Source organism: Zootoca vivipara, chromosome 3 (genome assembly GCF_965207765.1).
Source record: "Zootoca vivipara chromosome 3, rZooViv2.hap1.1, whole genome shotgun sequence".
Lineage (NCBI taxonomy): Eukaryota > Metazoa > Chordata > Lepidosauria > Squamata > Lacertidae > Zootoca > Zootoca vivipara.
This window is the reverse complement of record NC_142586.1, coordinates 22,388,033-22,403,942: the sequence shown is the minus strand read 5'-3', so window position 1 is coordinate 22,403,942 and position 15,910 is coordinate 22,388,033. Positions and strand designations below refer to the sequence as shown.

The following is a 15,910-nucleotide window of genomic DNA, read 5'->3' as shown; positions in this document are numbered from 1 at the left end:
TTACTTGTTGGCCACGACACTGAGTTGTCTGGCCTTTGCTTGGTAGAGATTCTGAAGACGCATGCAGCCTCTGTGTGCAAAGGGTGAAGACACACTCTGGATTCTTGTGGTATAGATGTGCCACACCCACCATGAGGGCATTTACCAAGTCTACCATAACTGACAGATGAGAGGGAAAAAAAGTAAAGGTGTGTTTGATTTCCTATACCGCCGCTCCCCACCCTTTTCTTTGCTCCGTCAGCTTGACTTACCTGTGTTGAAAGAAAGCATGCAGTTGTGAATTGAACTAAATTGCAACTAGAGATGAAAATGTTCATCTGACATGTAGATAAACATAAACATTCATTTTCTGAAATGCTTCATTGTGAGACACTTTCTCATTTGTTTTCCTTATTTTTTCCCCCTGGCAAAGATAAAGCCGCTCAAATCACCAATTTGTGGGTTTTTTTGTATTTTAAGTGTTTCTCATTGCTGTGATTATTCTCAAGGAGTATCAGGGCCTGAAGTGGTGAGACGAGAAGGGACAAACTGCATGTTGCTTATGCATATAGTCGTATATGGCTGACACACCCTTCTTCTCTGGTAAAAGATTCTCTGCTTTTCAGCAAGAGAAATGGCCGGGATGAGAAAGTCTCCCTTGGTAACTGTTTCTTCTATGAAACTCCCTGCTCACTGGTTTCACCACTGCAGAATTGCACAGCCATGCTTTTAAAATAAACATGACTCTGTAACTGCACCAAGGGTAAAACGGACAAAGAGAAAAGTTTAGGGTGGGCAGTGGGGCCAATTGGCAGGTGGCAAGTTATGTTACCTTTGTCCTGTAAGCCACTTCTTTTATTGAAGAACTCGATATTTTAATGTCATCATTATCATCGTGGAGGTGTCTGTGGAGGGGATATGTTGATTGAAAATGTCTAGCCAACCAGATGATTAGTTGGGTTCCTATTGAGGGTATTTGGCAAGCCAACATGACATTGATGGGGGATTGAGGATTGGAGTGGTCGTTCTTTGGTGTTATGGCAGGGGACAAAGCTGAAGTGCAACTTTTGAATAAATGTGTTTTTAATAATAAAAAGCACGAAAAGAAAGGATGTTAGCCTAAGGGCTGCTTGGAAACCTTTTAAATAAATAAAAGTACCCCCTCCCCACAATGCACGCCAAACACACACATTGCTACACACATCAATGCCCAATGCCAGTTCAATTTCTGTGATGCTCTTTATCTCGCTGTCCACTTATTTAACATAAAAATTTAACATACTTAATGATGTACCTCTTTCCACACTATACATTTCAAGGTAAGTGAAAGATCAAACAACACATACATACATACATACATACATACATACATACATACATACATACATACATGAGACCATAAAAAATGGGATGAGAATGCAAACAACTGCAATTTTCACTTCTCTGGAATTCTCTGGCATCCCTAGCATAAGTTTGCAGCCTTATTTATTCATCCTGACAGCGTCAGTCTCCTTGACTGCCTCTAGCACTGCTGTCTGTTCCTCTACTCCTTTTCTGCCAACCATAGCTTTCTTTGTCCTTGTGACCTGTGCGAGACGCCTTCTTCTTCTTTCTCTTTCTTCTTTTTCCTCTTGCCTCAGTCTCTTCCACCTACACTTCCCTCAAGGTTTATGTATCTCACTCCAACCCTTGTTGAACTGGAAACTTGTCAGGAAGACTTCCTTTGTAGTGAAGCTGAATCGAAGGTGATAGTTTTTGTTGTGATGAACTGAGCCTTGAGGAATCCCACTAAACAGCACAATTTCTTTCCCCCAACGGATCTGCCACATTTATTTTTCAACACGAGGTCTTAGCAAGGAGAGTGCCAGGATTAACAAAAATATAGGCACAAGGGAGGGGGAAATGCAGGGAGACATGAAAAGGAGGAATGGAAATTAAACATCATTCATAATGTAGTCAGGTTTTATGGCCATGACACATAGTTGTATTTAGATACAAATATTGAAGCAAAATCCTGAAAATGACTAATAGCTGTTGAGCTTTGCTTTAAATTATACCTTGGCTCCTAGCTGCACTCAATCTCATGATAATATATACATATTTTATTTCTCTTTAAATGGCAGAAAATGGACTGTAAATTCCATTTCCCTGACATCAGAGAAGCATTATGCAGACAAACAATGACAGAGAAATATTCTGTAGTAATCTTTCATTGACATAAACGAGTAGAAAATGTGCAACATTAAATGCAGTCTTTAGAATGAATTTTCAAAGCATATTCTATCTCCAACTAGATTTGCCAGCTTCATTTTAGGCTTATCATTGATCTCTAACACTTATAGGACTTAGCCCAGAGAAAGTGTGGTTTCATGACCTAACCGCAGTGTACTGAATGTTTTCTGAGCTATGAGGCTGCTTGTTAAAGAGGAAAAACAAACAAACCCACCAAGCACGGTCTGTGGTCTGAGTGGTGGGGAAAGGTGATTTACTTTGGCAACAGACCATACAACCAATGGGTTGGGTCCAGACTTAGGTCATCTTAAGAACAGACCACTTAAAATAATGAATGACTGAATCTGGGTCCACAAGCTGTGGTTCATAAGCATATGTCTTCATGTGATATGCATGTATGTTGGTGTGTAATGTTTTATACAGTTGTGGTTCTGGTTGGCAGGGTGTGGGTCATTGTGGAGGGTGCTCACTCAGCTTCAGATCAGCTTTTAAATGAGAGGGAGGGTGTTTAGGATTAGCAATGATCAGGAATTCCAGAAGCATAATGTTTTGGATAGCCACCAACTTTCTAGGGCACAGCAAAGACTATTGTTTTCCTTGTTTCCAGAAATCTCACAAACAAGATCTATCTTGTCACTGACTCCTACATAGTGCCATCAATCAATGGTCTTAAACAAGTGGAAGAGAGGAAATCACAGCAATTCTCCACTCTCTTGTTTCTCATAAGTAGTCCAGACCAAGCCAAACCAAGTTCCCTTTGCATAAGGAGAAGAAAAAGATCTTAGTTAAACAGAGATGTAACTTTTGACACAAGCACTGAAAGGTGTTTGTCAGGTTAGGCAAAACATAAATTTTTAAGAAACATATTCATGGGAACTAGAGGTTTGTAGAGAAAGAGAATACTAGGCATCGAGCAGATAGCAAGTTGAAGACTAAGCACATTTTTAGAATGAACAGCATTAATTAAAACCGTTACTGCGACAGTTGTTGACACAGACTCTCCTATCTAGGTCAAAATGTATCTACTGTAAATGTACATTTAGTCTGTCATCTTTAACTCATGCAATTTATTTTCTGAGACAGGAAAGGAAAACAACTTAATTAATAGATTAACCGGGTTGACTTATTGAAATAGTTGAGCTCCACTGTGTGGCTGGGTGACTTTGCTAATCAACAGTAGCAGCATTGGAAATATAGAATGAAGGTTCATGATTAGCTATATGTTTTTATTTAGCCCTCGGGTGTGTAATATTTGTCTAGATATGTGCTTATTAGTGTGTTTTGAGACAGTTTTTATAGCAGCAAGACTAGGGGAACCCCATGTGCAACTAAAGCAGTTACCTTTCTCTCTGCAGTAAAGGGAGCACTTTGGGGGTGGGGGTGGGGGGTGGAAGGAAGGAGCACATGAAGCCAAGGCTTGCTTCAAGTGAGGGATCTAGATTCCCCAGACCTAGTGCTGTAGTCACTAAGAGGGTCACGAAGAGTCGGACACGACTAAACGACTAAACAACAACAACAAGAGTGCTGTAGTGCTTGAACCAACCCCGAGAGTAGCAATAGGAAGGCTTTTTAGATAGGATGTCAGGAAATCCTCCCCCCCCCATATTTCATTTGCCATGCTCTGAGAAGTGAATATGCTCTAGCACTAATGGTTTGGTACAGGGAGAGGAAGCCAATTTGTTTATGAGCCTGAATAGAGCATTGAAAGGAAGTTTGGAGGGAAAGAAAGCTTAAAGCATAAGATAGGACTGGTTAGGGACCAAGACTTTGATGAACTTTAAGGAAATTTGATGGATTCATAACTGCTGAACAGGAAGATGGCTACTAGCCACAACTGCTATGTTCTACCTCTACTTTGGGAGGTAATATGCCTCTGAGTACCAGTTGCTAGAATTCACGTGTGGAGGGAGTACTGTTGTGGTCAGGTTCTGCTTGCTAGCTTCTAATGGGCATCTGGTTGGCATCTGTGAGAACAGAGTGTTGTGCAGGATAGCCATCCACATATAACTAGCATCCCTAACCCTAATTAATACATGAAGGGGTTAAGAACATAGAACAAGACGACATTTGTAAAAAAAAGGCAGAAGCCTTTTGCTGGGTATCTCAGGTCAAGAACTGCCAAAAGAAAAATGGAAAATATTTATGTATGCTACAACAGCGGCAAAAGTTTTATTAGCTCAAGCTTGGAAGACTGGAGAAGTACCAACGAAAGAACAGTGGCAAGAAAAATTGATGAATTGTGCATAATTAGCGAAGTTAACAGACAAACTACATGAAAGGGACAATAGTAACTTTAAAAAAAGAATAGGAACCTTTCACAATTTACCTACAGAAACAACAAAAAGAGATGGACTCATTGGCAGGTTTTGAATAAACATTCACAATTTTATTCAAGTAAATATGAAGAAAGAGAATGCAATAACACTTAAAGTTATTTAACATGCAGAAGATAACAAATAATGTAATAAACCAGAAGAGAAAGATGAGGGAAGTCAATGGGAGGGTGGGGATTGTAAAATGTAAAGTTGGATAATTGTATTTGCAATTTGCTATAACAGTGGAAAGGACTTCCTTAGGAGGTTGTGGGCTCTCTTTCATTGTAAGTTTTTAAGCAGAGGTTGCATTACCATCTGCTTAAAGTTAAGATTCCTGCATTGCAGGGAGTTGGACTAGATGATTTTTGAGGTCGCTTCCAACTCTACAGTTCTATGATTCTATGAACTGAACTGCATCACAGAAGCTTTCCCGAACTCTAGAAGTGCAGACAAATGAGTGGAGAGATTTGTACCCATTTGTCTGCCAGCAGCTGCCTTATTTCCAGGCTTTTACAAATGAGTGCAAATCTCTACTGCTGACAGTCATTCCTTAGGAATGTAAGACATAGGGACATAGGAAGCTGCCTACATTGAGTGAGACACGGTTCATTCACATAAGTGTTGTCTTTGTGCAGACTGAAGGTGGCTTCCCTGTGTTTGAAGCACAGGTTATCTCTCCAAACCCTACTTGGAGATGCCAGGGGTTGAACCTGGGACATCTCTGTATGGAAAGTATGTGCTCTGCCACTGAGCTATGGCACAAAGCAGACCAAGAGTTTGAAGTGTCATTTGGAAAAAAACACCCTTTTGCATAATGTAAGCTGTTGTAGTGCAGAGGGCTTATTTAAAAACTGCTGCTTACAGAAAAGAATTTCACAGTATCTTTTAATTACTGTGAATGATCAGTGCCTTTGTTTTACTTCTCAGCTGAAAGATGGCACTTCCCAACAGCAGGCAGGCTTCTGAAATCATGCTGAGATGATGCTGACTCAAAGGAAACATCGCCATATTACAAACACAGAAACATTACCAACACAGAAACATTTTTTCCAAGAGATACTCTGTTCCTCATGAGATTTATAACTCTATTCCCAAGTGCTGTGATTAAACAGTTATATCCTTCCCCTCACACGCTCTTCTGGTCGCTTTGCAGTGTTGTGCCCATTTTTCTTCACAAAACAACTTTTATCTCGCATCTCTGTTCTCAGCTGACGTGATAGTAAAGCAGACAGATTTACAGGCAAAATATGCAGACTTTGAATTGCTGTGTAAACGTTGCTTTCGATTGCATTTTAACCCACCTTGGGATCAGATGGTGAAGAGCGGACTGAAGCATTTTAAATAAATGCCAAGAATGAGACAAGTTGCTTGTTCCAGTATGTGCACGCAAGTCAGACACCCCTTTCTCTAATAACATTACTCGGAATAAAAGCCACATCTCCTCAAGACTTACACAGGAAAGAAATGAAATATACATGGTTCCCCGAGAATGCAAAATAGAGATGAGTTTCCCTGTATACATTTTTTAAAACAAAAACACATGTTCAGTGGAACCATTAGCAGAAATAAAAATGGAAGCTTTTGGTGCAAAGTGGTTAGCACTTTCTGACATAATAATAGTTTGAAAGATAGTAGGCAATGCAAATGGGAAATGTTTTGAAAGGCTCCTGCTTCCACCAATTATACTGAAGCATACGGGAAATGTTTTGAAAGGCTCCTGCTTCCACCAATTATACTGAAGCATACAGTACAAGTGTTGAAGCAGACCATACAATGATGTTCCATGGGGAGCCTTCTGCAGTGCTATCTCTTTTAACAATGGCACCATGTGTGGCAGTCTTTCATCAGAGTGCTGCCTTTTCCTTCTTGGAGTACAACTTCAAGAATTGCTTCTATAGAAGAGCCTTCCTGAACCACCCCAGCCTCTGCTTCTGTGCCCTAGTCTTGCCTCCTGACATTGCCTTATTTATTTCCCAGTACTTTTTTTTAAGCGCCTGATTCTATCTCATCCCCATTTCCCCCCTTGTCCTATCTGTCTAAAGTAGACCGTAAAGTCGACTTATTCTGTATTCTGTAGCAGTGCCTAGCTTTCTGTATACACTAAAAGAATAGCATCGTTAGGAAATGTTATGCTTGGGGTGATTTTCCTGCAACCTGCCTTGAGAGCACATTGGGAACCGAAATGTGAAACAAACTTTTTAACATTACGTTTAACGGCAGTAGGGTCTCTGGCTGGCATCAGAGGCATCTTGTAGTCTGTTAAGAGAGGGCCAGGTTTTTCGCATTGTTCCTTAAATATTTATATGGATGAAGGGATTTTGGCAGCTGCATGTATGTTTCGGAACTCCATCCTCCTGCAGCACCGTGGAATGAAAAGAAAAAAAAGACCTTTTAAAATCCCAATTTTCTCAAGCTGTTAAAGGCACAGAAGCCCTTTATGTTGAAAGGTTGGACCATTTATTATTTCCAGGTCCTGGTTCATCCTTGTGTGCAGACATCATTTTGGTTCTTTTTGTATGCATGTAGGTGGAGGGATGACATCTGCAAAAGCAGTCTCAGCCAACTAGGGCATCAAACCTGACATGTTTGTTGAATGATAGAGATGAGGAACTTGCGACCTGCCAATGTGGTTGGGCATCAGCTTGGAACAGCTGCAGCCAGGCATGGTCAATGGTCAAGGGTGTGATGGGAGTTATAGTCTATCAACCTTTGGACACAGGGACCATGTGTATAGATGTGGATCATGTAACCCGTGTTAAGGATAACGGTTTAATTTCCTGAAATGGGAATGTTTACTTATGTTAAATTACTGTTTATTTTTAATGTGGAGTTTTTCCTTTGGCGGTAGCACTCATGTGATTGGCTGAGTTTGAGTCACATGAGATGGGAATTCCATTCTGTTGTGACTGTTATTCCAGTAACTGTCGTTTTTAACTGAAGTGGAACAGACAGAGGATGATCCCTAAAGGTTATTAGGAAGAAACCTGTGCACAAAAGCTCTCTGTAAGAAACAGAGAGAATACTGCTGAGGTGAAAGTAAAAAACCCAAACCCTTCCATAAGAAACTGTAAGACCTGAGTGAGCTCTACAGTTCAAGTGAGAATATACCCATGTTTGAATAAGCATGAGATTGTAAATATATTCTTCTCTGTTGGATATAAAGAGTCTGGACATTGTATAGTCTTTACAAAGAAGCTATCAACCACCTAGAGGAGCTATTTAGCTTCCTAGTTGTAAGCTACTCGGTTACTTTGTGTATCATCAAAATTTATACACACAACAACAACAACAACAACAACCTGTATGCATCACCTGTGGGTGTTTGTATGCATGGGACTGTGGATGCAAAAGCAATGTTTACATAGGCATCACTCACTCACTCTGCTTAGTTCAGATTGGCTGGGGCAACTCAGTCAGATGAGCAGGGTACAAATATTATTATTATTATTATTATTATTATTATTATTATTATTATCTACTATGGGTGCTAGCTATTGGAGTTAGAGAAAGAGAGAAACATAAAGTGGGAAGAGATCTGCCTTTTGCTGCTGATTGTCCAAGATATAACAGGTGTCTAGAGAGGAGAAGCTCAAGGATATAATGAGGCAATCCTAGTTTAAAAGTGATAATCTCTGTAAAGGCTACCGTATTGACCACTTTCTGCATTTCTTCCTTTCTTTTTCCTTGCAGAGTCACAGTGTACACTCTGTGGTGAACCTGAAGGTGAGTTGCATATCAGCATCCTTAATAATTTCCAAAGTCAATTGTGGTGATGCTTGACTTGCATGATTTGTTTATCCTGCTAGTATTTTTTCTCTACTGTGGCAGTAGATGGAACATGTCATTAGGTGTGATGCTGGGGGTGGGGGACATAGCTGCCAAGTTATCCCTTTTTTACAGGGATTTTCCCTTATGCTGAATAGGCTTCCTCGCGAGAAAAGCGAAAACTTGGCAGATATGGTGGGGGAGCTAGGGTGGAGTGGAGGAGAGACATCCTGCTGTGTTGGATGCCAGAAAATGAATTGAATTAGTGCTGAGTAAAGCACAATACTGTACATCCTTTGGGCAGCAGGAGACCGATATTCTCTTGTAATAAAAATGGAAATACCTTTTACCCAGGTATTGTGCAATGGTCAGTATAATATAATAAGAAAAAGAAAGAAAGGGAGAGTGTGAGTATTCATTTTAGGGCATATAGAAACATAGCACAGTTAGATTTTAACTCGAGCAATTGACATTCCGCTGTTGAATTAATAGCACTTTAATTAATTAATTAATTATATACACTGTCTCACCCATTTTATCATCACAATGATTCTGTCAATGCAAAGATTTCTCCTTGTGCCATGGAACCTTCTCCTCCCTATGTGTGCCCCCTAATTATGTTCTGGGCTTTTCCCATTTGTCCAGAGCAGATTTGAGGGCAGAGCATGCCCAAGGCCACTAATCCTTGAGCTAGCAGAAATGTTTTGTTGAATACTGCCCTTATTTTCATACTATAATCCAACCTTTCATACACTGCCCTGCAATAAGTCTTTGACTAGGTTTTGCACAAGAGCTCATCCTACTGGTGCCATTTCTTTTTATTTTTTTGGTGGCAGAGGGAGAGTTTGTTTCTTGCACGTAATCTTTAGGATGTTTAATTCAACTGGATTTTACAATGATCTTCTGTCATGCTCCCCTGTTCTATTATTATTTTATTACTACAGTATCATTTCTGTATTTGGTAAATAACTTTCAAGTTCGTATTACTGAAAAGTAGGATATAAATACCAACAGAAGATAAATAACCCAGCCAACATTGTGCAAGTGCTTTTAATTTCCAGTTAGCTCAGTAGAAGAGAGTTCAGTTAACTTAGATGGATTTTGTTGTCTGTTTTTAATGTCTGTTTGCAATAATGTGGACAGAAACTTGAACTTGGAGTATTATTCAGAGAAGCCAATAAGTTATTCAAATAATGGGAGTTCAGGATGTGGCTAATTCATCTCAGTGAAATCAGTGGACTTACAAATTCTTAACTTTACCTGGATTGTGCTCTTAAACGTTGTAAATTTGAAATATCATTTTCATCGCATGTATGATTTACATTTTGATTGTATCAACCATGAGCTCCACTTGATCTCAAGACACTGCACACAACCTTTGGGGGGATGAATAGTAGCTGCTGGTGGATTTTTAATTTAGCTGAAATGAGACAACGTCATTCTGTGGAATGTCTTAACATCTTTAAAATAAAAGAGCAAGATGTCTGTGATAATTAAAGGCTATAGGTAGTATCAAACAGTAACCAGAGTAGACCCATTGAAATCAATTGTTAAGTAACATAAGGCCATTGATTTCTGTGGGTCCAGTTTGAGTATAATTTAGTTACTACTCTATAAAGTTATTCAGCACTGTTAGCAGTTGCATTATTTTTAAATTAAACCAGTGACCTTTGCTTGTAGATTTGGCATTCGGAAGACATGTAATAAAGCATAGTTTTCTTAATATTTTGGTGGGCAACAGGACAGACCAGAAGTCTAATAAAATTATACTACATTGGGGCTCCTCTTTTAGTCTTAAAATAATTGAGCGGGGAGAAACACTATAATATTTCAGTTAACACCTCCTTTCTTGCCACCTGTGCCTAGTGTAACCTTTTTTCCCTTCTTCTTTTTCGAAGAACTGGATGATCTGGTTTTATTTATTTCAGATTAGGAATCTGGGCATTGGTTCAAGAATGATATTTTAAACATGCAATAGATTGCTCTCGGTAGGGTTTAATTTCCACCTGAGTGACTCTGCAGTGTGCTGGTTCCGTGGTGTTACCTCCAAGTCTAAAAGAAACCAAGCAAAGACTTTTAAGTGGCCCCAGAGAACCTTTACAAACACTACTGAAGCATGGATTAATGCTTCATAATTCTTGGTGCCCTGCGATCTCTCAGCAATTTGTTCAGTAATTTGCTTGACTGCTCCAATGCGGTGCAATATTATAAGACTCGATACTTCTTTTTTACACAAAAAATGCAGCTTAATTTATTGTTATTAGTTTATCCAGTTTTCTGAAAGGACTTCAGTGTGCCATTATGAGAACGAATTGTATTTTGGCTTGGGGCGGGGCCTGATAGGCTCCCTAAAGGACTGCTGCTGCTGGTGGGCAGAGAGGGCTCCGTTTTTGTTTTTTTTAATTGCTTTTATTTTTATCTATGTCATTTTAAATTGTGACTGATATTAATGCTGTTTTCTTAGTTTTAGATTTTATTATTTATGTGGAAATTGTTTTCCATTTGGTTGTGTACTTTCTGATATGTATTATTTATTGCTTATGACTTTTGCTATGTTGGTAGGCCTAATTATGTAAATCTTGTCATGTTGTAAGTCGCCTTGAGCATAGCTGCCAAGTTATCCCTTTTTTACAGGGATTTTCCCTTATGCTGAATAGGCTTCCTCGCGAGAAAAGTGAAAACTTGGCAGCTATGGCCTTGAGCCTTGTTTTAACCATGGAAAGGCGGCATACAAATAAAATGATGATGATGATGATTTTTGGGTGAAACATGACCTCATTGTTGGTTCGTATTTGATTTTAAATAAATTTGTTGTGATTTTGAGAGACAGTCCAGAAATAAAGACTTTGCCCTCCAGTGAGGGTCAAGGGTTTTTATTAACATTAGGCTTCTCAAAATGTATTGACTTTTGTAAGGCTATTTCACACTCCCACTTGTCCTGCCACTTTCCTTCGGGAAAACCCACTCTTTACTGCTGAATTGGTAGCGAACCTCAATCAGGTTGATTGCTTGCTCCAGATTGATGCTTGCTCTGATTTAGCACTAAAGAGTGGGTTTTCCAGGGGAAACTGGCAGGGCAAAGGCAAAACCACTTGGACATGTGCCTAGAAAGCATGGGATAAGCAGAAAACTGTGTACCCCTTCATGTATTAAAAGTGTAGAAGAGCCCTAAGCCACCTTGAGCCACTATTATTATTATATTAATAATATAATCACTGCCAGTTGCAAACAAATTCTACTGTTATCAAATTTTGGCTTATTTTCTTGGTTTCTTCACTGGCATTAAGCTAGAGCTTTAGAGTTCAGATGTAATAGGGAACTCTTGCTGGATAAGCCAGGTTCTTTGAACTGCAGCATCATTTCATCTAGACCTTGGCACTCTCCCCAAGCCATTCTGTTCACACCTAGACTACATCCCCTCTACCTGTCCCATGGGAGAGAAGCCAGGAGAGGGCTGTACTGGGTGTGGGAGTGGGGACTGCACTTTAGCAGCTTATTCCATCCCTTTGGCTTCCTTGTCCGTCTCTTCTTTGGCTACAGCATGGAAAGAAACTAAAAGGCAGGCAGGCAGCTGCAATAGCTTGGAAGCATGAGTGCAGAAGCCATAGAGAGATGCTCTAGCCCCCATGCTCTGTGGCCAGGAATGCCAATCAGCCAGCGTGCCTGTGTCTTCTTCTCTTAGCTTTGTGTAAAAAGAGGGAGAGTGAGGGGAGAGGAAGGATGTTATTGTTTCTGTGCATGGTTATTTGTGTTTATGGATCTGTGAATATGCCCTGCCCACTTTGGGTTCTGGCATGACACACTTTGCTGGAATGTAGATACCTGACAGATCCCAGCCTAGGTAAAGCAAGCTTGGTTGGATTTCCCCCTCCCCCTCTCCCTTGCTAAATCATAAGGAGGAGCACTGAACCATAGTTTATGTTGACAATAATATTTGTTGACAATAATAATGTTCAAATTTAAACTTAATAGATTGATTCATTAATTACCCATTTAAAAGACAGATGAGTGAAACGGAGACCTAGCATCAGTGTAGACTCCATGATTAGGAGAGTGGCCTTGCTGTGAAAGTGAAAGCCCATTTTCCCCTTCAAGTCTCACCTATCAGAAGCCCAGTTTTGATTGTAGGTATCCAGAATTGTAGGATAGGATTCACACTCTTTTATTGTCTGAGCTGGTCCAAGTTCTTTTGATCTGCAAAGTCCAATATCTTATGAGGAGAAGCTAAGGAGTTCATTGCTGCATTAGATTGAGTGATGGCCGAGCTATCCCAGGCTTGTCACAAATTGGGTTTGGGCATAAGCTGTAATAATTCCCAAAATATTGTGAAATAGCTTTGCTTATTTCTGAACCTATTTGCCTCAATAACTTCCCATAAATCGTCTCACCTTCCACTTACCTGACTTACCTGTTTAGTGGCACCAGTAAATCATGAAAAATGAGAGAACAGAAGAGTTGGGTATATTTCATCTTCCATTCTCCTTTACAAGCAGTTAGCTGGTCTCTGCCCACTTTCTTCTTGTGGAAAAGTGTCTGCACTTTCGCAGTGGCAGCAAACACAGAGAGGGAGAGAATGAAAGAATGCACCTACCATGTGCCTCTCCAGTGCCTGGCATGTTCCTATGCACTATTCCATGTCACAGGTTGCAAGTAGACCCTGGGAAATATAATCTCCTCAAGGGCTACTCTACTGCAGTGTCATGCTCCAGAGAGAGAATATGGGAGAGAACTTTTCTCACCCCATTTGTTCCAGAAGAATTATTCTGCAGCTTGGGTTAAATTCCAAGTTGGAGAAGAAACTGGGGTTGTAAGGCTTGAGTTGTATTTGAGGAGACAGTGTGGGAGAAATGTTCAGTGAACTCAGTCCGATCATTTCTGCAGGGGAAAATCTAAGAACCTCCAAGAGAAGATGAAAGGTAAGCATAATTTGTAATTGAGAAAAAGAAAATACACTGCAAAAGAGAACCCTTTAAAAGCCATTATTTTGTTCCATCCATCGCCATGCCTCTGTGCTCTTCATTGAGCATGCACCACATCAGATTACTCCTATGCAGCAGTTCACCTGGACTGCAAAATCTCTGAGGTGCACATGGGTGTTTTCCTGCCTGAAAAACAAAACAAAAACCCAGCCCATAAATTCCTTATTGCAACTGAATTGAAATTATTTGGCTGGTCTATGCAGATGATATGTCTGTCTTACTATTAGAGCACAGATGTTGCCCTGAAACTCATACAAGTCTGTTTGATTGGACAAAGTTTTCAGCACTAAAAGATAATATTTGTTTCACAGGAAGTGGATGCATGAAATTAGTTACGTATTCCTTTTCATGGTTTACTAAATTTATAGACAAGGCACAACAGGATTTTCTTACTCTGTCCAGACTGACCTTTTATTTATGCTGTGTACCACATCTTTCTTTTTTAATTAAAAAAAATACTCTTGCAATTTATTTTATTTTATATTTTGCCTTCAGAGTTTTGATTCATTTATTAGCAAGCTGGGCCCAACAGCAGACATGTCCCTCATTTTATTGCTTTACTGCTGGCATAAAAGATGCCCTGGAGAGATTACAGCAGTCAGAGATTATTCATTCCCAGCAGCCCTTCCTTTGATCATGCTTCAAGGAAACAACTCAAATCTACAGTGACCAAGTCTATAGTTTTGAGGTGAAATATTAATTAAGTGCTGAATTCAAGCCTATGAGCTCCCTCAATTAATCCGTCAAGGAGACCCAGAGCACTATTCTCCCCCCTCCCCCCTTCAAAATCTTTGACTCATCATAGTTTCATGAAGACACTGAGTAAAATGGTTGTGGCTGTTGCGTTATGAATTACTTCCCCCCCCCCCCAAAAAAAAATCTTAGAGGGCTTTGGTTGCTAGTATGCTGTGCCATTTTGGTTTTTTTCTGTCTACGCAAAGCAGCTGTAAACCAGGCATAGCTGCTTCTGTAAACCAGGTTAATGGCCGCTTTGCATCAGTGCAGAAGCGCAGAGCAGCTGGAGGGTAATAGCCAGTAAAAGGCCAAAATGCTCTTCTTGTTATACTTATGCAGACAATATTTGACATTTGGAGAATAGAAATAGGTCTTCCAGTTCAATCCCTCTCCTTCTGTTTGTTTTGTTTTTATGGAGTTATTTTCCCAGCCACAGTTGCTTTCCACTGACAAATGTGGAAAGGAACATGACAATCAACAGATGCCTCTTGTGCATTTAGCTCAGCCTGGTATATCATTAGATCTCTAGCCAGGACGTCTTCTGTAAAATGATAGTAATGCTCTAATCCTAGGGAGATGCTGTTTCTTAGGAAGCCTTATTTATTTGTTTGAAAATTTCCAGCCTATGCCTTCCCAATCACATGGCCCCAGGGTGAGTTGCAATACAATAAAACAAGAACAATTAGTTTAGCACAGCTTATTTATTTATTTATTTTATTTTTAAAAACCCGGATAAAAGTACTACATATTCTTTAAAACACCCAGGCAGCCAAACCCTGGTCTCCTCCCTTCCAGAAGTTACAAAACATCTCATTTTGCTTTTTCTAGCAATAGATCATTTACATGGACTATATAAGCATTCTTTTGCAACCTTTAAAAATGCTTTAGGAGGTTGACCAAGCAGTTCTTTGTAGATTGCTGTACACAGAGTCCTTCGCTGATCGCTTTGGCTGTGGCATCAGCCATGGAAAACTGTGCCAGAATTGAAGATGAACACGTGGGTTCATCTGTTAAAGGTCATGGATTTTTGCTAATAAAGCCACATTCTTTTTCAGCTCACGTGCAATGGTAGCTCCGGTATGTACATTCCTTCATTGGAACAATTTCCCCAAAACACTTTCCCAAAGGAAGATCTTGCTGGAACAAAACTCTCGGATTACCTTTGTGTCCTGAAAAAAGTAATCAAGTGTTTTGATTACAAGTGCATCAAGATAAAATATTGCATCAAGTCTTATAGAGGCTACTATCATATGAAAGTGGGACATACTGACTGTTGGACCAGCAGCAATGTGGTAATTGGGAAAGTGTTGGTTTTGGAGTGCTTCTTTTACATGCCCAAAGTTGTTCTCCTTCTCCATGACTAACTTCGCAAAATAATAAATGGAAGACAGAGTGAAAGATGTTTCAGCCTGAAAACCACTGTCAAAACGTACGGTGTGACATCTCAGTAAATACAATTAGCTTGTCTTCACTCGTCAATTATGGAAGAAAACCATTAGGAGATACCACTTAAGGAAACACATGCTGAGAAATCGTAAGATGTTTTCAGAATGTGTTTATTTACACCTGCCAAACATTGTGGATCTTAACAGTTGCCTTTGGTCCAAACATTGTGGATCTTAACAGTTGCCTTTGGTCATATTTCCAAACCATGATGGATACAAGTAAAAGGAACCCGTTATTTGCTAGAAAACTTTCAGAGGACAACAAACCCAGCCAACAACAGAAATGTACAAGAATTCCTAGTTTTATTGAATTAACCAGCACTCTAAAGACAATACAGACTTATTCAGGTGAATTCAGGTTCATTCTGCTATGAAGTAAATTGTCTTTTCCCAGCCAAATAAGAATTCTTAAGGTAAATCCTTATTCCATTTATCCATATAACCATGCTTTTCTGTACTG

At 39.7% G+C, this 15,910-nt stretch overlaps 1 protein-coding gene across 1 annotated transcript in view; it reads left to right on the top strand.

Annotated features, from left to right (window-relative positions):
* The window catches only part of DLGAP2 (DLG associated protein 2), a 365,730-nt gene that overhangs the window by 152,594 nt on the left and 197,226 nt on the right, over positions 1–15,910 (top strand). Inside the window, exon 3 of the mRNA XM_060272460.2 lies at positions 8,217–8,249. Within this exon, the coding sequence (XP_060128443.1) occupies positions 8,217–8,249 (33 nt within the window). The remainder of the gene's footprint in view (positions 1–8,216; positions 8,250–15,910) is intronic.